General features: G+C 36.1%; 1 protein-coding gene and 1 non-coding gene across 2 annotated transcripts in view; one reads left to right on the top strand and one right to left on the bottom strand.

Annotated features, from left to right (window-relative positions):
* The window catches only part of ZNF804A (zinc finger protein 804A), a 319510-nt gene that overhangs the window by 250844 nt on the left and 46542 nt on the right, over positions 1-22124 (top strand). The window contains exon 2 of the mRNA XM_058300525.1: positions 14278-14421. Within this exon, the coding sequence (XP_058156508.1) occupies positions 14278-14421 (144 nt within the window). The remainder of the gene's footprint in view (positions 1-14277; positions 14422-22124) is intronic.
* Positions 11068-11174, bottom strand: LOC111765560 (U6 spliceosomal RNA). Its single transcript, XR_002797864.2, has one exon. It is a non-coding gene; the product is annotated as a U6 spliceosomal RNA (small nuclear RNA).

Here is a 22124-nt window from a genome sequence, read left to right as displayed (position 1 = left end):
ATTTCATTAAACACAAACTTACAATTTTCATCATCTTAAATATTTAATACATATAATGTTAATTTATTTAATTGGTATCCTATAAACCTAGGGAGATTACATCCAAACTAAATAAAATTGAAACTATTATAGTATACAAATAGAATGTTCCTTTTCTTTCCTTTCAGGAGGCTAAAGCCTCTTTTCTTTAATAAAATTCTAAAACTGTGAATAATCTTACAATCATACTGATTTCTAGGCTCTGGAATATATTATAATCATTTAATTAGTTTTAATTATAATTTAGAAAATATCTTTCCATAGCTTTCAAGGACTTTTCCTTTATTTAAATTTGGTAGTAGAATTATTAACCACTGTTATTTTAAGGCTATTAAAAGGTTTAAGTTGGGAAATAACAGGATAAACTATGATTAATTCCCCAACCTCTGTCATACCTAACCCCTACCTCATTACTGTTGCAAAGAGAAAGTCCTCAGGGCTGGGTAGGTCAAAGAGCTTAGGAAAATCTTTTTCCCTTTCCCAGTAGTTTCTATATTCCAGGGGTTCTTAACCTTTTTTGATTCAATGACCCCTTACAAAGCCCATACTATACTGTGTATTATTTAATAAACATATCACACCCACAGCAACATGTCCCCATAAGAATGATTTTTTGAATTTTAGTTCAAGTTTACAGACCCTGGTTAAGATCCCCTGCTATATTGAGATTTCTATATGACTTTCCATTCTGCTTAGACTAACTTGGGCTCCAGGAATATCCATTCATTTATATACTCATGTTTAATTTTTCACAGTTTAAATAGAGGTCTTCAAAGAATTTTCAATTGTTAATTAGATATTACCATCCCATTGTATGAAGATAAACATTGAACAAATAGGCAGACACAATAGTTAGACACAAACACGCAGCTCACCAATGTTACTTAGAATTTTATTCTCTTACAAAATAAGTTAATTATTACATAATACTCAAAAGATCTCTTTGAAGGCTGTTTGTTTGTTTTTTTTTAAGATTTATTTATCTATTTCTCTCCCCTTCCCTCCCCCCACCCCGGTTGTCTGTTCTCTGTGTCTATTTGCTGCATCTTCTTTGTCAGCGGCATGGGAATCTGTGTTTCTTTTTGTTGTGTCAGCTCTCTGTGTGGGCGGCACCATTCCTGCGCAGGCTGCACTTTCTTTTGCACTGGGCAGCTCTCCTTACGGGGCACACTCCTTACCCCTGGGGCTCCCCTACGTGGAGGACACCCCTGCGTGGCAGGGCTTTCCTTGCGCGCATCAGCACTGTGCATGGACAAGCTGCATACGGGTCAAGGAAGCCCGGGGTTTGAACCGCAGACCTCCCATGTGGTAGACAGATGCCCTATCCACTGGGCCAAGTCTGCTTCCCGCTATTTCTTATTACGCTGCACTGTGACCATGTAGTTTTGTCCAAGAATTTTCTTCATTTTAATTATTGGCTTATAACCAAATTATTCCCAATGCTTTAAAACAGAATTTATAATATTTTCCTTTACTTCAGAGCTTTGCTTATTTCCCATTTTGGCTTTGACAGACCTAGGATAAGTAATTTTAAATCCAGTATACACTCATTGAGGTCATTGAAGACCCAGGGAAACTGGTTTTTCTCATGACTTGCTGCTTTTAGGATCATCAACACTTGAGGAGTCTTCAGAGATAACAGGACTCCAGCAGCTGCTGAACTGGAAAAGTGGACATTCAACCCCACAGGTCGAGAATTCCATCAGGCAACAATCTAGTCCACACCTGGATAACCATGACAGAATATCAGGTTATTAACACCAGTGGAAAAATGGGAAAGAGGGGTTTCTCAATTTTGCCTTCCTATAAGTCATAGGGAACAGATTGCCATGTTACAAACAGGGGAGAATAATGTAGTTACCATCACAAAGGTGAGGCCAGCCCTGAAATAACCATAAGCCATAAGGAAGGGTAGGCTAGACCTGAAGTAACTATAAACAAAGGTAAATTCAGTTTATAATTACTATTACACTAGTAGGTCTAAGTTAAATACACCCAGTTATAGTGATTTCAGATATTATCCTTCTGCTCTTTTAAACTGTAAAGGCATATGTACAATGATCTTAATTTTAGTTACAGTTTCTGGTAAGTTTTACTTTATAATAACTAAGCAATTAAAACCATTTTATTAGTAACATAAATGTTGCTAAGTTTTTCTGTTCTTCCAGCAGTTGAATTATTTCCACTTGTGATTTCATTTATACAGGGATGAGGTTTAGTAAATGGCCTAAATCTCGATTCCCCATTCATTTCCCTCATTAGGTACAACCAAGTTTAGAGATTTGGAGTACAGGCTAGGACTGAATAATTGGCTCCCGTGTTAACTGAGAATTTAACAATCTTACCTATCATGTCAAGGGCCACCCAAGGTTCTTCTTGTTGATGGTTCACACATGGCTCCAGATTTCTCTCATCTTTCTCTGGGGCTAAGCCCATCCAGGTAGTGAGGTAGCTTGGGGCCAGGTTCCTGTTGATGTGGAGCCTGGATTCAGTGAACCCTGAGGTGATGGTGCACTTAACAGCAGCAGGTAAAAGGTGAACCTGCTTTTGAGCCTTATGCCTGACCCCTCCTCACCTGCTTCTCAGTGGTTAGGTCTTGATTGTTGGGAACCTGTGCAGCTGTGAAGGCTGTTTCTGAAAGGGAGTTAATGGAAGTTTGGGGGCCCAGGAAAAGTTTCTGCAGCTTTCTATGGATATCCAAGGCAGACTGGAGTTCTTAGGAGAATCTGTCCTTCTTTAGAGTAAGGATCTACAGGAGGGTATTTTTATTGCCTCTGCCAACTTTCCTTGAAAGAAGGCTGGTTTTCTAGGTTTTGCCTCTGAGTAATTTCCCTGAGCTTGTTTAAAATTGACTGGTTTGGTAGTGTATTTCCTCATCTCTTTAAGGGGACATGACCATGTAGTCTCTGGCCCTCAGATCTGTCTGTTCTCTCTTTTACTTTGGTTTAATTGGAATTCAGGATCCCATGCAGAGGCCACTCTCAGCCACACTGTGGCTATGTGCTGTGGCAGGAAAAGATTAGCCTCTTCGTTTTTAAACCATCAGTAGGCAGATTGTCCCAATTAGAAACCACCCGTTATCCTAGGGGAGGATAAACATGTTCATCAGTCTTGGTGGTGTCCCAGTGCTAGACCTGGTTGAACAGATTGCTCACCAAGCTAGTGTCCTGGAGGTTCAAGCCATGTTCTGGGGATCAGAAGCCTTATGGTTCTGAGCATCCCCAGATCCTTAAAGGTCTTGGGAGACATCTTAGTCCAGTTTCCAGATCTTAGCTCCCAAACCAGGCTTTCCCACTAGCAAAGGGACTGGCTAGGGGCCTTTCTTTTGCCTACTTTGCAGAGGTTTTAGGAGATAGCCATGGGTGAGCTCATCTCATGGCCACTCCCATGCCATCTCATGGCAATTTCTGCAGGTAAACCTGATATTCAGAGGCAATTAAGAAGCAGAGACTGATCTGCAGTTTACAGGCAAACAGCCAAAGGTACCCCAGAAGTAATCTCTGACCTTACTAATAAAAAAAAAAGGGGAGGCACAGCAGGCTTTAATTAAAAACTCATCAGTCCTTGGCAGCTGTCAAGGAGTACCTCTTGCCTCTCTGTCTCCTAACAAATAATGTTAGCAGAAAGCTCTGGGTTCTAGGCTTCTAGGTTCTTGGCTTATGTCACATAAAAGAATTTAAGGACATGCCATAGGGTAGACAAAGGGGTAAAGAGTTTATTAAGAAACAGGAAAATGAGAAAAGTACACAGCCTGAGGCATAGACCATAGGCATGCTGCAGAATGAGATATATGCATGGGGCCCCAGGTCAGGTCTTTCTAAAGACGTTCCTCCTCCTCCTCCATAATGTTGGGGTGGGGTCCCATCTTTATGCTGCTCTGATTGGTTGCCCCACCTGTCATGTCTCAGGGGCCAACAGTGAGGTCTTTTGAGGGTATCTGGGACTTCCCAAAAGGGACTCTCATTCCGAATGAGATTCTTGTGGCCAGGGTCTTGTGCAATCCCTCAGCAGTTTTCTGGATGGGGTCCCACAGCCATGTAGTCTGCCAGCCATGTTGTCTGTCAGCCATGTTACCTACTGGGCCTCAGCCACATTCCCCCTTTTGCTATACTAGCCTGTGTCCTATACTATTTTGCATGTAGTATAAGTACATTTTTAAGGGTATTCACAATTTCTCTTTCTAGTCTCTTGTTGCATGGTTTGATTCGTTTCACTTATTCATATGATATAATAATCCAATACATTGTTAGTATTATTGCTTTAAACAAAGTTAACTTTTAGATCACTTAAAAATAAGAAAAATGAAACATTTTATTTTACCTTTACTTCTTCCAGATGCTCTCCTTTCTTTATGTAAATTCAAATTTCTGAACTATATATCCTTTATTTTCTATACAAAGAACTTTAACATTTCTTCCATGAAAGTTTGTTGGTGATAAATTCCCTCATTTTTAGTTTTTCTGAGAAAGTTTATTTCTCTCACTTTTAGGGGATAACTTTGGCTTGTTATAGAATTCTAGAATAATGCTTTGTTTTGCTCTTTCAACACTTTAAATATTTCATTCAACTCTTTTTGCTTGTTTGGTTTCTGATGAGAAGTCTGTTGTAATTTTCATCCTTGCTTCTCTGTAAGATTTTTTTTAAATGTCTAAATTGAAGACTTTCCCTTTGTCTTTGATTTTTGTGATTTGGATATGATATGGCTATGTGTTTGCTTCCTGTTTTGTTACTTTTATTGTTTACCATTCTTTGATTTGGTGGCTCTTACTAATGTTGGAAAATTCTCAACCAAAATTGCATAAATATTCCTCTGTCTTGCTGTCTCTCTCTTCCCTTTCTGGTATTAAATTATATATGTTATAACTTTTGACAGCGACCCACAGTTTTCAAATGTTCTGTTCTTTTTTTTCCCCCACTCTCTCTTCCCATTTCATTCTGACTACCATTCAAGGTCACTTATTCTTTCTTCAGTTTTGCTGAGTCTACTGAGGAGTCTATTGATGGTATTCATTTCAGTTGTATTTTTGAGATACAACTATTTAAAACATTTTTTTCTTAGTGTTTCCATCTCTCTGTTTATGTAATCCAATGTTCTTGCATGTGGTTTACTCTTTTTTCCATTAAAACCCCAACATATTAATCACAGGTACTTTGAATTACCTGTCTGATAATTCCAACATCATCAAGACCATATCAGAGTATGATTCTGGTGCTTGCTTTTAATTTTCAAACTGTGTTTTCTCTTGCCTTTTAGCATTTGTGGCAGTTTGATATTATGTATGAATTCCAAAAAGAGATATTATGTTTGTAAACTGGTCTGTTCCTCTGAGCATGATACCCTTTGATTGATTTAAATTCAAAGGCTCTACATTTACTTATTAAATCAAGATTAAGGCTTTGATTCAAGCACATCATGAGGACAACTCAGAGTTTAATCCCCACCCAATCAAGGAAACAGAAGCAGAGAAGATACACAGAGAAAGAGAGACAGCTCCATAGACATGGCAGAGGCCCCAAGAAGAGAGGTGAGCCATTTGCCTGATAGCTTACAGCTGACCTTGTGAAGAGAACAAAGCAGCTGAGCACAGAATGAAATGAGCCCTGGGAAGAGAGATGAGTCTTATGCCAGCCTACAGCTGAGATCCAAAGAAGCTGGACCCACAGAGCCTTAAGAGGAAAGAGGAAGGGAAAGCCCGTGTGGCTCAAACAATTGGACTCCCATCTACCCTATAGGAGGTACAGGGTTCTATCCCTAAGCCTCCTGGTAAAGGCAAGTTGGTCTGCACGGCAAGTTGGCCCATGCGGAGTGCTGGCCCGTGTAGAGAGTTAGTGCAGGAAGATGATGCAACAAAAAAAACACAGAGGACAGACAATTAGAGACACAGCAGACCAGGGAGCTGAGGTGGCACCAGAGAATGATCACCTCTCTCCCACTGCGGAAGGTCCCAGGATCGGTTCCTGCTGCTGCCTAAAGAGAAGACAAGTAAACACAGACACAGAAGAATACACAGCAAATGAACACAGAAAGCAGCCAGTGAGTGCAAAGCAATGAGGTGTGGAAGAGGGGAGAAATAAATAAATCTTTAAAAGAGGAAGGAGGTAGGCTGAATCCTCACCAGACATCACCTGCCATCTGGCTTAAACATGTGGCAACAGACATTTGGTGAGAAAATACCTCTTACAGTACCTTGAATTGGACTCCTTAGGGCCTTCTGACTGTAAACTTCTACCCCAAATAAATACCCTTTATAAAAAGCTGACAGATTTCTAGTACTTTCAATCAGCATCCCTTTGACTGACTAATAAGGCATTCTTGGCAATTTTTTGTTGAAAGTGAGACAAAGGTAAATATGCCATGTCTGCTTATATTAATCTGGCTAGGTGTCGAACTGTGTTCAGTGTTTGCTCTAGGAGTAGGTGCCAGAATCTTCAAATTCCTCTACTGTCCTTGCTTTTGTTTCTGCCATTGACTTTGGCTTCTTTATATACATTTCCTCAAAGTCAATCTGTATCATGCAGCCCTTTTAACTGTAAACTATAATTATTCTAGATCCCTGTTGGGAGGTGCTAAATTGTGAGGGAGGGGAACATTATATGATCATCTAATTAAATATCGGTATTTTAATAGTCTGTGTCTTGGAGGCCATAGCCTTCATAATTATTTCTTCAGCAGTATCACTTTTATTTATCTCCTGCCATCCTCCTATTCCCTTCTCTGGCTGCAGATTTCCTAACATATTTTTTTGATGCTGTGACCAATGTCGAAAATACTATCCTTCTGTATAAACTTAGGTCCCATGGCAAGGCTAGAGTGGCCTGGGAAAAGGGGACATTCCTCCCCTTGCTTAGATATGTTTTCAGAATTGAGCTGTGGCAATTTTTCCCTCTTGGAAACAGACCTTTATTGTGGAGAAGGCTCTTGACTTATTTTACAATGATTATTCTTTCCCTCCCACTGTCAAAGACACAGGTACTCTTTTAGGATCATCACCATGAGAATCTGGTGGCATTCATGGAAGGGAAGTCCACAAAAATGTTTGGGGTTCCCCTAAGATTGCAGCCACCAAGAATCTCTTGCTTGCGTAATAGCCCATACCAGCCTACAGCAACTGGTTGAAGTTACCCGTTTATGACTCTAGTGATTACTGGTATAAGTAAGAAGACCCGAGCCACTGTATATCTGAGTATGCTAGCTTTTACACTGGTATTTTGCTGATGGGTACAAGAAATACAAGTGATTTTCTGTTTTTCCAGGTTTTTTTCTTCTTATAAGGGCAGGAATGATGACTTTGAAACTTTTTACATGTTGGAGCTGAAATAGGAAGTTTTTATTGACTTCCTACTCTCAATTCACCACTCTCCTACCAGAATCTCCTGAAATCCCTGATAAATTAATTAAACTCAACTGCTTTTCTCAGTGTTGATAGCTGGAAGAACACCAACTAGAATAAATGGTGAGACTTACACTAGACTACTGTTACAACTGAAACAGTAACAAAAATGCAACACATGCCTTTCTTCTGCTGCTTAGAGCTTTCAACTTTCCTAAAGTGAAACAGGAACCCTCAATTATTATCACACAGATTCCCTGTTGGGAGAAGCTAAATTTCAGCTACCAATTAAAACCTGCTGCCCCCTTATATCTTCCCAATCGTGAAGGTAAAAGCCTATCTTATTCCTAGTTTCCTTCTTCAGTTGTTAAAAATTACTGACTTTAATTAACTAGATAGTGTGCTTGCAGGGTTAGGGTTTTCTATAGAATCAATGGAAGCAAACGAAACAGGTACTTCCTTTGAAATTCTCCATAGAAAGTTTTGCCATCTTGATGATGAATATATCCAAGTGACATTGGCAAGGCTGTACTCTGAGAGAAAAGGCTTGGGAATCCACCCTTCTTTTATATGAGTGGTTCTACAAATTAAAAACTATGCTCTTTATCCAGTGGTTGTTATCAGCTAAATAAGCACAGACAACATGTGGGTAAAACTTTATGACTAAATCTGCTTGTCTTGAAACTAATTCTGAAAGAAGTTTTAATTTGGTTGAGAAACAATTTACTTACTTAAATGACAAGAAATGTGGGTATTGATGTGGAATTCTTACTTGCTATTGGGTTGTGCTCTGTTAATCTCACAAGAGATGTCCATAGTTTTATAGTATTCAGTCTCTGCCTTCAAATTTGATGATGGTCATAGATGAGTTTGCATTTCTGTGGAATCTTTAAATACCTCCCATTTAATATACATTTTTAGTATAATTTTTCTCAATGTCTCTATGGCTTTTATACTATTGTGACTTACTGACCTGATACTTAGCTGTGCTTTCTATATTTCTGAAAATCTTCTTGTAATCAACCTTTGAATTCTTCAGCCTTTGAATTAATAGAGTCTGGACTTTCAGAGCAAAATGAAATATATGTTGAAACAATAGCACAACCTTTATCACCTAGAAATGATTTCCTTCTTCCCCAATAGGGAAAATAATTTACACAAGATAATGACTAACAGCTTTTTTTCCCATATTCTTTCTTATGAACTCCATTTTCTTTATTGTAAATATAGCTTTGAGGTTCTAATCACAAAGGTATTCTATCACCATTTTATTTTCCTGAATAAACTCTGTCTTTTTTACACTGAAAGATAAAAGAGAGGAAGGAGAAAATAGTGTCTCTGTTCTAGAAAGAGTGATAAGGGAAACTATATTTGAGGAATTAGCATTTGAAGAAAGACCTGCAAGTAGCAAATACACATGTATGCAAACATCTTGTTTAAGTACATTCAATGGAAAAAACAAAACAAAACACGTGAATGTGTCAAAGCGGGTGTATAGTTAAGAAAGTTTCCTAAGTATTAAAGAGGTTAGGTGACTAAAACTAAATGAGGAAAAGAGAATGATAGGTGTGGTAGATTGAATTATGTACTCCATTTAGACATGTTCTTAATCCATATTACTGTGGGTGTGCATTGTTAACACTATCTCTTGAAGGTGGTGTTTCAATTCAGGTATAACCCAACTGAATGAGGTTGGCTCTTATTCCAGAGTACTAGAGTCTTTGCAAAGAGAAAGAAACCAGAAGCGAGAATCAGGAAATGCCACAGGGAAAACCTAAAAGTCAAAGGGAACCCAGAAGAGAAAGAAGATATTGCCCTGTGTTGGGACAAAATGCAGTCAGATTGCACTGCATGAAGATTCTGGAAACCATTTCAAAACTAGTCACTTAAGCAATGACAGGGACACTAGATGTGGCACAGATTTGCAGTGGTGCATAGGAAGTGTAGACTGATAGCTTCCCAGATGAAATGTCTTCTGTCTGGATATTCTTCTAAAAGTGAAGGACCTTACCATATCTTCCTGACTGATCTCTTTCTTGCAATCAAAAATTTTCGAAGACGATTTTTGTTTCCTTCTTTTAAGGAAACAATAGTAAACTTTATCCTGCTTTTTAAATTGCAAGGATGATTTTACTTGTATTGGAGCAATGACTTTGAAAACAAGGCAATAAGAGCAAGAGCAAGAGATATTGATTTTCCCAAGTATTTTAAATGTTGATTATTCATGAATGTTCCTTTTCAGTATTTAAAATAATTACATATTAGCAGTGCCCAATCTATTTTTATCCTTGTAATTTTGACTATTTCAAATAGACTATTTGTAGCAGAAATACTAAAATGCAATATGCGGATACAGACCTACTATTTAGCAATGCTTCTTGTGTATAGGATAACTTGGTATTAGCTATAAAGCTTTTCTCCAAATGAATGGATGCCACAAACCCAAGGATGAACATAATTATTTTAATAATGCTAGTTATCTAATGTTGCTATTTTCTGTTCTGTTTGCTTTTCTTTATACACATGCATGACAGAAAGGTCTGTCTTTATTTTTGTTTGTTGAGGGTCTTTCAATCCTAGGCTCTGTTTAAGGTTCTGGGGACAGAGTTGTGACTAATACTGGTACAAATTCCTAACTTCACAGAACTCACATTTCTCAGAATAGGTTATACCAAGTGTTGAACATCTTTAAACAGAGGTGGAACATCATTTGACCTTATATTTTGTGCTGAAGTCAGCATTAAAATGCTGCATTTTGGAAAAGTATTCTCTATTCAATGTTCTAACTTGGTGGTATCCACTTTTTAATGTTGGGTAGATGGATCGCCACTGGGGCCATGGGTAAACCATTAACATATTTGTTTCAGTTTGCCCATATATAAAGGATATTGCAATGCATGGTTGTTAAGGCTTCAAATGAAAAGATACCTACTTTCTTACTTTGAAGTGATATGCATTCTGATTTCCTTAAATTAAAGGATTCAACCTTTCGTGTTTTTGGGAGTATGTAAAATATGATGGGTTTGGATGACCCTATGAGAAGCCTGTTTCCATCTGCTTTACTTTCTGTTATAATGCTAAGTGGGTTACTTCAGAACCTGTGAATATACTTGAAGAGAATGGTTTCCCAGATAGAAGAGGTTTTTTAGGTGAGGATATTATGAGCAGCTTTCATCCACTTTCATCTTACTCAAGTGCATTTCTTATCTATACAATGGGATGGCTCTGGTGAATATGTATTAGGTATGTTTTATAATCTCAATCAATACCTTTTTCAATATTGTCTGTTATGAAGAAGGAAAGGAGTCATGGGTTGTGTCAGCCTGATTTGAGCTTATTCTATCTTTCTATATATTTTATCAAGAAAGGATGCTGAATTTTGTCAAATACCTTTTCAGCATCAAACTAGGTGTTCATGTGATTATTCTTCTTTGAGTTATTAATGTGATATGTTACATTGATTGATTTTTCTTGTGTTGAACCACCCTTGCACGACAGGGATAAAACCCACTTGATTGTGATGAATAATTATTTTAATGTGTTGTTGGATTTGATTAACAAGTACTTTTATGAGAATTTTTTAATGAGATTTATTTATTTATGTTTAATCCCCCCCCCCAGTTGTCTGTTCTCTGTGTCCATTTGCTGTGTCTTGTTTCTTTGTTATGAGAATTTTTGTATACATATTCATTAGGGAAAAAATATGGAATGCTTCATGAATGTGTGTGTCATCCTTATGCATGGGCCATTCAAATCTTCTCTGTTTCATTCTAATTTTAGTACATGTGCTGTTGAAGTAAGCCCTATATAAATATTTTTTAAAAGGTATAATTTATGACAATACAAATGGATCTTCCAATATACATACAGGAACTAATTTATTCTATTCTGCTATGTTTTCTAGAATACAACCATGATTCCTTATTGCTGTTCAAACCAAATAGAAAATCACGGCCTGAAAATATTTCTTACCATGCCACATCTTGCAATATTAGCTTTGACCACATTATGTTTCTTTTAATTTCTTAGAGGAAGAGGGAGATAAAGAGAAAAAAAGAGCACTTGAGAGGGAAATTGAGAGAACAGGAACAATCAAAAGTGTCAAAATATTAACAAAGAGTTTATTTAAATAATGGTCATGCAAGAGTTAATGTCATATTATCACAAATTTTCTATAGTTCTGAACATTTTTTCATATGTGAAGTGTAACTTTTAAAATAAACATTCTGAAAAATCTTGCAATGAGGAACAAACAAGAAAGGAGGGAATCAATAGGAAAAAAGAGACTGAAAGACATACCAGATGATGGTAATATATAGGGTTTATTTAAATTCTGTTTCATATAAACAATTTTAAAACATTTACAATTGGCGTTATCTGAACACACTGGATAATTGATGATATTAAGGAATGATTGCGTGTTTTTTGGTTTTGCTTGATTTTAGTTCTGATAATGGTCTTATGTTAAAAATCTCACCTTGCATTTTAGAGATTCATAATGAAATAATTAAAGATAAAATTATATTGAAGTAGGGAGTTTTCATTCGAAATAATCTGGTGCCAGTGATGGAATATGAGATGAGTTAGGATAAAATAAAACAAGACTGGCCATGAGTTGATAATCATTGAAGATGAGTGATGAGTACATGGGTATTATTATACTATTATATATACTTTTTAATGTGCTTAAATTTTTCCAAAAAATTAAATGGAGCCATATTTGGGTTCAAATATGGATTGCATGGTTTCTTGTTGTGTGTCTATGAGCTAGTTTCTTAGTTTTGCTCTAACTCAGTGTTCTCATCTGTAAGGAATGTACCAAATGCAGACCTATATGATTTTAATCAGGATTGAGTTAATACATTGAGATTCTTAATCAGTGCTTGACCAGGGAAAAAAGCACTGAATAAAAGTCAGATATTTTTATTATTAGATTACTGTTTTTATCTTCAAATCTAAGCTGAGGCTAATATTTTTAAGAAAGCAATTTGCCTAAGAATTTCAGTTTGTTCTACTTGAAATTTTCAATTGTAGCTTCTCTGGAGGGATATTCATCTTAGGAAGAAAACAGAAGTTACAGCATAACAAGAAATAATTCAATATTTAGAAAGAGGAACTAGCTTTCCTTTAATTATAATTAGTGGGAAAAAATCAACTAGTTTGCTAAGAAATTACTGTTAGAACTAGATCATTCTGAGAGCTAATTCAGCTTCTAAACCAAAAACTATTGCCATTATAATATAATTCCTGTATTGATTGGAATTTTATCTTTATTGCACACACTTCAGCCATGAAATCATAGTATTTAATATTTGTTTCATTTACACTGGTTAATCCACAATATATTATTTTGAAAATTTTACTAATAATTTAGTGAACAGTTAAGATCTATATGACTCATTTTCACTTTTTGAACTAACATTTTTTAAAACATATTGGAAGCAACCAAAAATAAGTTAGAAATAGGTCACTAATATGTTGAGAAATGGCAACTCAATATTGAAATAGATGGAAGCATAAATAAAGCAATTTAAATTATTTAGAAATTCATCACTTCCTGCTATGTAGTTCATAAAACTAATAAAAAGTAATAATGGATTCTTATCTTTAACATTAGAAGACGTGCTATGCATTTGTAGATTTGGACAAATGTAATCATAGAATACTTCAAGATGTATACTTTTTTATATTTGGATGAACTTTCCTTTATGTGATGTTTGTGTGAATAAATTAATAGTAAAATAAATTAGGGGGAAAATATGAAATGGCACTTTTAAATAAACTACTTCTAAATTTTGTAGAATCTATTTAAAATTCAAACTATGAATATTTACGAGCCTGTATATTGAAAGGACAAAAATTATGTTCTTTCATTTCCACATCCCAGTGCCTAAGAGCGAGTGTCTTATATTAGCACACAGGGGTCTGGATGCTGTAGTTATTGAATTTTAAAAAGTTGAGTATAAAAGCTTCTGTAGGTTAAAAACAATATATTCTTCCTCCAGGATTGAAGTTTAAGTCTTCTGTATATCAGAACTTCAATGGAAGAATGAGACAATGTTTCAACATGTAAAATTTATTTGTGTCTGGTTAGCATTTTAGGATGCATGACTAGCTAGTAAGAAAACCTAAAATCATTGTCAAGCATTTTGCCATTTGATGTTTTGTGAATAAAAATTCATGATGACCGCCTACATTTTTCATCTTTTTATGGTTGTGATTGTCTAACAAAGTTTTAGTCATCGTTATTTACTGTGAGAACGATAAAAACAATCTGTTTATAGAGTTTAATCCTTTGCAGTTTGGGTAAATGACATGCAAAAAGTCTTTCATTTCCAAAATACTAGATGTTTTAAAGGGCATCCTAAATGGACTTGGGTCAACATGAAAGCATCTCATCAAATGAAGTCTATTCCAAGTGAAAAATAAGCTACCATATAGATATTTAAGGAAACAAACAAAATACCAAATATTATTCATGTATCAATAGACCTTTTCCAAGAGGACACATTTTAGATAAGTTTAGTTAGAATTGAAACATTTAATGTTAAATAAGACAAACAGAAATCCACAGATGAGTCTATGTATTTTCATTGTTTCTATGCTCTAAATAGCCTAAGAACTTCTTCATGGAGGGCTTCTATTTCTTTCTATGGTTGGATTTTCTTGTGCATTCTTCAGCTTTTTTTTTTTTTTTGCCAGTCTTTCCATTTTACTTTGATTTCTGTTAATCGTAAATTTTTTTATCTCATAATTTCTTCTAATTTAGTTAGAGGGTTTTGATTTATTTTTTTCTTTGTTAGATTCTGTTTATATCTCTAATTATTATACTAAGTTTGACATCTGTCAAAGCAACATAAGCCCAGGAGAGAGCTAATTGCTTCCTTTCTGGAATTTTATTTTTCAGGACTATGCTGAGAAGGAGAACACCATAGCAAAAGCTTTGGAGGACCTGAAGGCCAATTTCTACTGTGAACTCTGTGACAAACAGTACTATAAGCACCAGGAGTTTGACAATCACATAAATTCATATGACCATGCTCACAAGCAGGTAAGAAATAGAGGTACAAAAATATCTGGCATTTATGAACTTTTATAGTAATATGAATTATTGGGACTATATAATATTTTTTTATTTTTCTTTAAAATATAATGTTTAAAGATGATTCAACAATGCAAATTGCATGCTGTGCTGGTGATTTGAGGACTTATAGAAAAAGACATTTAAAAATAGCATGAAAAGTTTGAAAAAATCACTAAGAGAAAGAAATACTGCTCACTTGCTTTTTGAAACAATTGTGGAAAACAATATTCTATATGTGATGTCCTCAAATTCATTCATTTTAAATATATTAACTAATTAAATGTATCAAATTTAAATGGATTTTATATATAGTTCTTTATAGAAGGTATTTCACATTTAAACCATTATCAAAAACATTGAAAATACTTTGGCAGGCTAAAAATATTTCATTATTGGATACATAAAGATCTAACATAAGTATGGCTTAGGTTATTGTTTTAGTTCCTAGGCTGCTTAGGCAAATGCCGTGAAATGGGTTGACTTAAACAATAGGAATTCATTAGCTATGGTTTTGAGGCTAAAGGAGAGTCCAAATGTAGGCATTATTGAGGCTTGGCATCATCAAGGTGATGCTTTCTCTCAGAGTACTGTGGCAGTCTGGGGCTGGCTGCCAGTGATCCTGGCATCCTTAGCTCATTACATGGCAATGGACAAGGCAGCAGCTCCTGGTCTAACCCTTCTCTTCCAGGTTCAACTTCTTGCCTCTGGTGGCTTTCTCCCTCTCTCTCTCTCTGAGTTTCATTCTGTTTATAAAGGACTTCAGTAATAGGATTAAAACCCATCCTGATTGAGTGGGCTATACCTTCTTAATGGAAATAATCTCATCAAAAGATCTTACATACAATGGGTTCACACCCACAGGAATGGACGAAATTTAATAGCATGTTTTTCTGGGGTACCACCACAGATATTTCAATATTACTTTCATTTTCCCTATCAATTATAAATCCAAGATTGACTCTTTAGGCACTCTGAGCAAAAATGAGCCTAAAATAGTACTGTTAAAAAGTGTAAGTTAATAAAAAGATTCCATTTGCTCATTCACCTTACATTTACCAATATAAGTCATCATTTGTTATTTACTTTAGTTGGAATGATGTGGCAGGTTTCACGGTCATTAATTTTAAATTAATTTCTATTTTAGCCATCACCACAAATACCACACAGTATTCTTTTACTGGTAATAATGAAATGATAGAGTTTTAAACCCATGAATCTTTAATAGCTTTGCATCAATATTAGGATTACTCAGCACAGGTAAGAAAGAGTAGAGAAATAACAATCACAGAAAGTGCTTATTAATCAATTGTATCCACCTTCTTTTACTGTCAATCCTTCCATTCTTCCAGAACAAAATAATTGTGTTTGGGGAAGTTGTGGTAAGAGAAGAGAGAGAGTCTTCATCCATATTTGTATCACAAATTAATGCTTATTAAGTGTGATGATCTGTCTACAACTTTCTTTTTTCTGGTGTAGGTCCAGTGGCAAACCAGTTAAGGGAAAGGTCTTGATGGAAATATCACTTCTTTTCTTACATAAAACCTATTAAATTTTATGCTATAAGAACATTATTGCTTGATCTGAACATTAAATCTATTGGTAAATATTACTGATTTTATTAAATGATTGTGTTTTAGTTTCCTGTTAAAATGAATGCTATACTTGGTTGGCTTATATGATGGGACTTTATTGGCTAATGGTTTTAAAGCTAGGAGAAGTCCAAAATGAAGGCATCAGCAAGGTGATGCTTTCTCCCTTAAGACTGTATAGTGTTCTGGGCTGGCTGTCTATGATCCTTGGGGTTCCTTGGCTTTTCCCATAACATGGCAGTGTCCTTTCCTTTCTCTTCCGGGTTCTGTTGACTACCAGCTTCTGCTCCTGCCCCCTGGTGGCCTTCTCTACAAGGCCTGCAGTAGTGTAAGACCCATCCTGATTCAATTGGCCTTAACTTAATGATGAATAACATCTTCAAAGATATATTTACAATGGGTTCATACCCACAGTAATGGATTAAAATTAAGAACATGTTTTTCTAGTTTACATAATTCAACCTACCACAACTGGTATTTGGTTTATAAAATCATTCTATAATGCTATTCCTGATTTAATAAATCTGAGAAAGCTATTTTACTAATTTTAAATTTTTCCTAGTAATCTACAAGCAAGACATATGTCATTATATATATATTTATTTTTATGAACTAGATATTTGAAAATGCATGTGTGTGTGTATGTGTAAGATTAACTTACTAGTCATTATTACCCTTTGTCAAAGGCTGCTTCATTCAGTCATAAGGTTGCCCTGAATGGCACACTCATTGAGAGGATCCCATGGTTCCTTCCACTTCTATATTCTTAGTGAAATTGGGATACTATAGATTCTGCACAGATCAGCTAAGGGAATTCAGGCTCAATCTTTCTCACAATTTTGGAGGTCTAAGAGATACACTTTTGATAGTGCTTTGGGGACTCCAGGCCCTAGAGGCAGATATGCTATCTAAATGTTCTCTAAATTTGGCAGATTGCAGAGTTATAATTGATTAATTTCACTAGACAATGCTATAGTAGTTTAAAATATTTAAACTTTTTATAATCATTACATCCTCTTCATAGGATAGTGGCACATATTTAAAGTTGTTTTCCTAGATAATTCTCTCTTTTCTGAGAAAAGACTTTACACTATAACAGCTATCTGAGTTTATACCACATGGTTCCAATACTTTGGCCACTTTAACTGAATTATTAGATGGGTACAAATATTGGAGATGAGAAATTCAGAGTTTTCTCTCCTGACAATTTGAATCTGGGATTTTAAAAATGTCTAGCTATTGTTTTAATATGGCTGGAACTTAAAACCTGAAAATTTAGATCTTTGTGCAAATGCACAAGAAAATAACAAAAAGTGATGACATGGAAATTGAAAGAAACTATGTATGGAAATGACAATTTTGACTCCTAATGGCATTTCAATTCCTAGAAGTAGGTTTTTTTTTCCCAAAAACTAATCTGTAAATCTTGTCCTTGGGTTCTGAGAGCTTTTTCAACTTGCTACTAATCATTTACTTTTAAATTAGCTTAAATGGTTATTATTACTTGCAATCAAATAAAATCTCCTAATAAAGCATTACGCTACCTGAGGAGCAAATTATAAATAGACCAATTTTTGGTTTCCCATATTAACACCTACTCCAGAAACAGGTCATTCCCCAAGACTGGGATGAGTGGAGAAAGGCAGGAGTTTGCCTTGGGATGATTATGAACATTGTCCATGGAGGCAAAACATTTGAGGTTGAGTCCTGGATCTGCCACTTACCAGCTGTGTGGCCATTTAAGTCTCAATTCACTCAAATATTCATATTTAGGAAGATTAAGTGAGAGAATGCATAGGAGCACACTAAGCAGAGTACTGGGAAAATAGTTAATGCTCAATTTTTAATTTGTTTTTATTATTACTACTTATTAAAATTGTTTCCTCCTGTACTGTTTTGGTATGACACTGACAATTTTCCTTTGAGACTATCCTTTATTTAAGCTTCCCCTTAAGGATACATTCATGCTCCACTTGAACTAAAATAGTCTAAAACACTTTCAGGTAATCTTACAAATCTCCGTATGACAGAATATGTGTTGCTCTTATATTCTACCCTTCAAAGAAAAAAATCTGTTCATCTGCATTCTCTTTGGATAGCCACACAATCTTTCTAAAGCACTTATCGCAAATATTTATAGGCAGAGAGTTAAAAAGAGATAGAAAAGGTGATGGCAACAGTTCATAATTTAGGGTTCATTTTTGGAATAATTTTAGCTTTGTGACTCCAAAGCCTTTGGATTGTAACTCTTCAAGGGCAAGGACTAATTCTTGTATGTCTGTATCCCTCACAGCATCTAGTGCAGCGTCCTGCACAATGAAGACACCCAGTCAGTGCTTCTCATGTAAATAAAGGCTAGAGTCAAAATTCCTTTTGAGCTTTTGTAATCATTTTTGAGGAGATGAGAGTTTCAGAAGAATAAAGTGATTCATTTATGAATTTATACTTGGATGAGACTGTTTGTAAGAAGATCATTGTTTATGCAGATTAATTGACTATTATAAGATGTATGGAGCTACTGAACTCTTTTCACATCCATGAATATTTTTTCCTTCATAACTGTAATGTTATTTTTGATAACAGTAGCAACTTAAATAGCATGTTTTATGTGGACTGTTAAAAGTGCCTCATATATATAAAATCATTTAATCTTGCTATGCTTTTGATTTATATTGTGTCATTTTAAAATTGAAGAACCAAAGAAAAAATAGTTTCAGAAATACCTTGGGGTTTTCATTTACAGCTGGATAGCACACAAGATATTCCAAAGGACCCTTCTGCTATAAAACAAATAGATGTTCCACAAAACAAAATTTATGTTGAATTGCTGAGATTCTAGGAAAGATGATATCTCCAAACAACCTCTTCACCCATGGCATGAAAGGTCAGGAAGATATTTGTTAAAATCTAGGCAAGAAGTAATAATTGCCTACAAAGTGTGAAATTACATAGAATAAATACCATTATGAGCTTTGTAGTCTGGAAAATGAGTCTTACACAGCAGGTGGTGAATACTAAGTTATCTGGACTAAATTGAATATTTCCCCTAGATCCTGACAGGAGCATACACAAATTGCCTTGGGAAAAAAAAATCTCAATTTAGATCTAGGACCTAATATAGTAACAAAATAGGAGTTCACATTCAAAGACATACACACACTCTCTCAAGAAAATGACCAAGAGTGAGTGTCAACAGCAAAAATAATCTCAATTAAATGTGCATATATTTCATCTATATAGTGTGCATAATTATATAAGTGTAAAATGTGTAATAAGCATGTGTGAAATGTTTAAAGAAATAAAAGTTGCAACTGTCAACAACACGTGGGATGAATTTAAAAGTCAATACATAGAATTTTTATAAAAACAAACTATAATTGTTGAAATAAAAAAGTGAATTCGTAGGTTTAACAAGAGGTCTGTGAAAGAAAAATAAAAGAGGGAAAAAAAGTAGTGACATGAAAGAAACCTATCAGGAAAGTATTCAGGCTGCATTGTAAAGAAAGCAAGCAACTGAAAATATGGAAGATAAAAAGAAAAGAGTAACATTCTATTCTATTCATAGTACCAGAAGGAGAAAATAGAGAATATATAAAAATAATTTGAAGAGATAATAGATGAAAAACTGCCAAAAAATGATGAAAAGCCTGAATTTCCAGAAATACAATACATACAATATTTATCAAGAAGGATATGAAAAATAAAATACTTCCAGAAATACAATGCATGCAATATTTATCAAGAAGGGTACAAAAAATAAAATACTTACAGACTCATTGTGTTGTAATTATATAGAAATTCTTATGTGCAGCCAGAGTGATGAAATAGATTTATTTCAAAAGAGAACATGGCAAACAATCTAGAATTTGAAGAGAGAAAACTGTCTTTCAAGAACAATGGACAAATCAAGAAAATTTCCTACATCTGAAAAATTTAAAAAGACTGAGAAAGTTTACTACTTCATTAAAAGAAGCTATGATATGAAAAGATAATTGCTTAAAAATAAACCTGTTCAGGAGAACCAGCATGATGGTGGTAGAGTAAGGAACTCCTAGAGTCAGCTTCTGCTACAGGGCACTTAGCAAACACCCAGTGCTTTCTGGAGCTAGCTGAAGCACCTGTTTGGGGGCTCCAGGAGGCCAGAAGAGCATCCTGCAATATACTTGAAAGAGTGGAAGGAAGAGACAGCCCATCTGCAGAGAAGACTCTTAAGTAGAGTGTTCCATGCCACAGAGGGCAGTGCCCATCATCCACTGGAGGCACAAACTGCCTCAGGAACTGTTCTGGGGCTGAAATTGAAAGCTCCATTTCCCCAAAACAAGAGAGGAAGAGATGGTTGGGCACCAATTTCAGCTACTGATGAGTAAATTCAGTGGGCTACAGTGTAATCCTGAGAAAAACTAAAGTTTGAGACTGTCCAAGCAGAAGGAGGCCAGGAGCTGCTATCTTAACTCCGTGCCTGGCACAAGGGTATGCGGGGTGGACTGAAAATCACAGTGCTGGTGGGGACCGGCTTCTTTTCTTTCAGATCAGATGGCAGCTCTAGTCTAGGCCCCAGTGCCACATCCAGCAGGGAGGAAGCTGTGGGAACCTGCGCCTGCATCTCCAGGAAATTACCGGCCAAGCTGAGGAGGCCAGTGATTATCCTATTCTGGCTGCACGAGCCACCACAAGAGCTATTCTGTGGCTGGAATTGGAAGCTCCATTTCCCAGAAGAGGGGAAAGAGGAGACAGTTGCTACCAATTTCAGGTAATGATTGGTAGACTTGGTTGGCTGGGATATAACCATGGGAGAAGCTGGGTTGTGAACCAGTCCAAGTCAGAAAGGCCAGTAGCCACAATTTTGACACTGCCCCCAGCCTGAGGGGAAGCCAGGCTAACTAAACTCTCAGTGTCTGCAGGAATCAGTTTCTTTCACCCACGTCAGCCTGCAGCCTTAACCTAGGCTTCAGCCTCACCTCTGGTGGGGAGGAGCCTGAGGAGACCTGCACCAGCCTGTACAGGTAGCTTCAGGTAACTTTGGCTGGCATAGACTGAAAATCAGAAGTCTACTAGGGCAATTGTGGTTATCTTGGGCCTGCACTGCATAGATTGGTGCCCATACTTGCAGCTCCATCCCTGCCCCAGGCAGGGGAAAAAGGGATGCAAAGAATCATCACTTTCTGGGCAACTACAGTCTAGGCCTCCACTTGGATTATTCCACAAAGCTATGATTCTGTCCCTACTCCTGGCAAAAGAGAAGTTGGAAGAAGCTTCATTGGTCCCTGGTACAATGAGGGCAGTTTGAGCCTCCAAGGTTTACAGCACCAACTACATGCTTGGCTCCTACTGCACAACCAGCAAGGGAGAAAGGATAGGAAGCCCTAAATTAAAGAGAAAAACTGCACCCAGAAAATCTCTCTGGTAAGCCAGATGCCAAGACACCAACAAAAAATTACAATCCACACCAAGAAACAGGAAGCTATGGCCCAGTTAAAGGAACAAGATAAGCCTCCAGATGACATAAAGGAGTTGAGACAATTAATTATAGATGTTCAAACAAATCTCCTTAATAAACTCAATGAGATGGCTAAAGAGATTAAGGATATTAAGCAGACATTGGATGAGCACAAAGAAGAATTTGAAAGCATACATAGAAAAATAGCAGATCTTATGGGAATGAAAGGTGCAATAAATGAAATTTTTAAAAAACATTGGAATTATATAATAGCAGATTTGAAGAGGCAGAAGGATGGTGAGCTTGAAGAAATGGCCTCTGAAAGTGAACATACAAAAGAACGGATGAAGAAAAGAATGGAAAAATTAAACAAGATCTCAGAGAACTAATGGACAGCAAAAGGCATGCAAACATATGTGTCATGGGTGTTCTAGAAGGAGAAGAGAAGGGAAAAGGGGCAGAACAATATTTGAAGAAATAATGATTGAAAATTTCCCAACCCTAATGAAGGACATAGATATCCATGTCCAAGAAGCGCAATATACTCCCATCTAAAAAAATCTGAATAGATGAACTCCAAGACACATACTCATCAGAATGTCAAATGCCAAAGACAAAGAGCGAATTCTGAGAGCAGCGAGAGA

Source organism: Dasypus novemcinctus, chromosome 7 (assembly GCF_030445035.2).
Source record: "Dasypus novemcinctus isolate mDasNov1 chromosome 7, mDasNov1.1.hap2, whole genome shotgun sequence".
NCBI lineage: Eukaryota > Metazoa > Chordata > Mammalia > Cingulata > Dasypodidae > Dasypus > Dasypus novemcinctus.
This window is presented reverse-complemented; position numbering and strand designations above follow the sequence as displayed.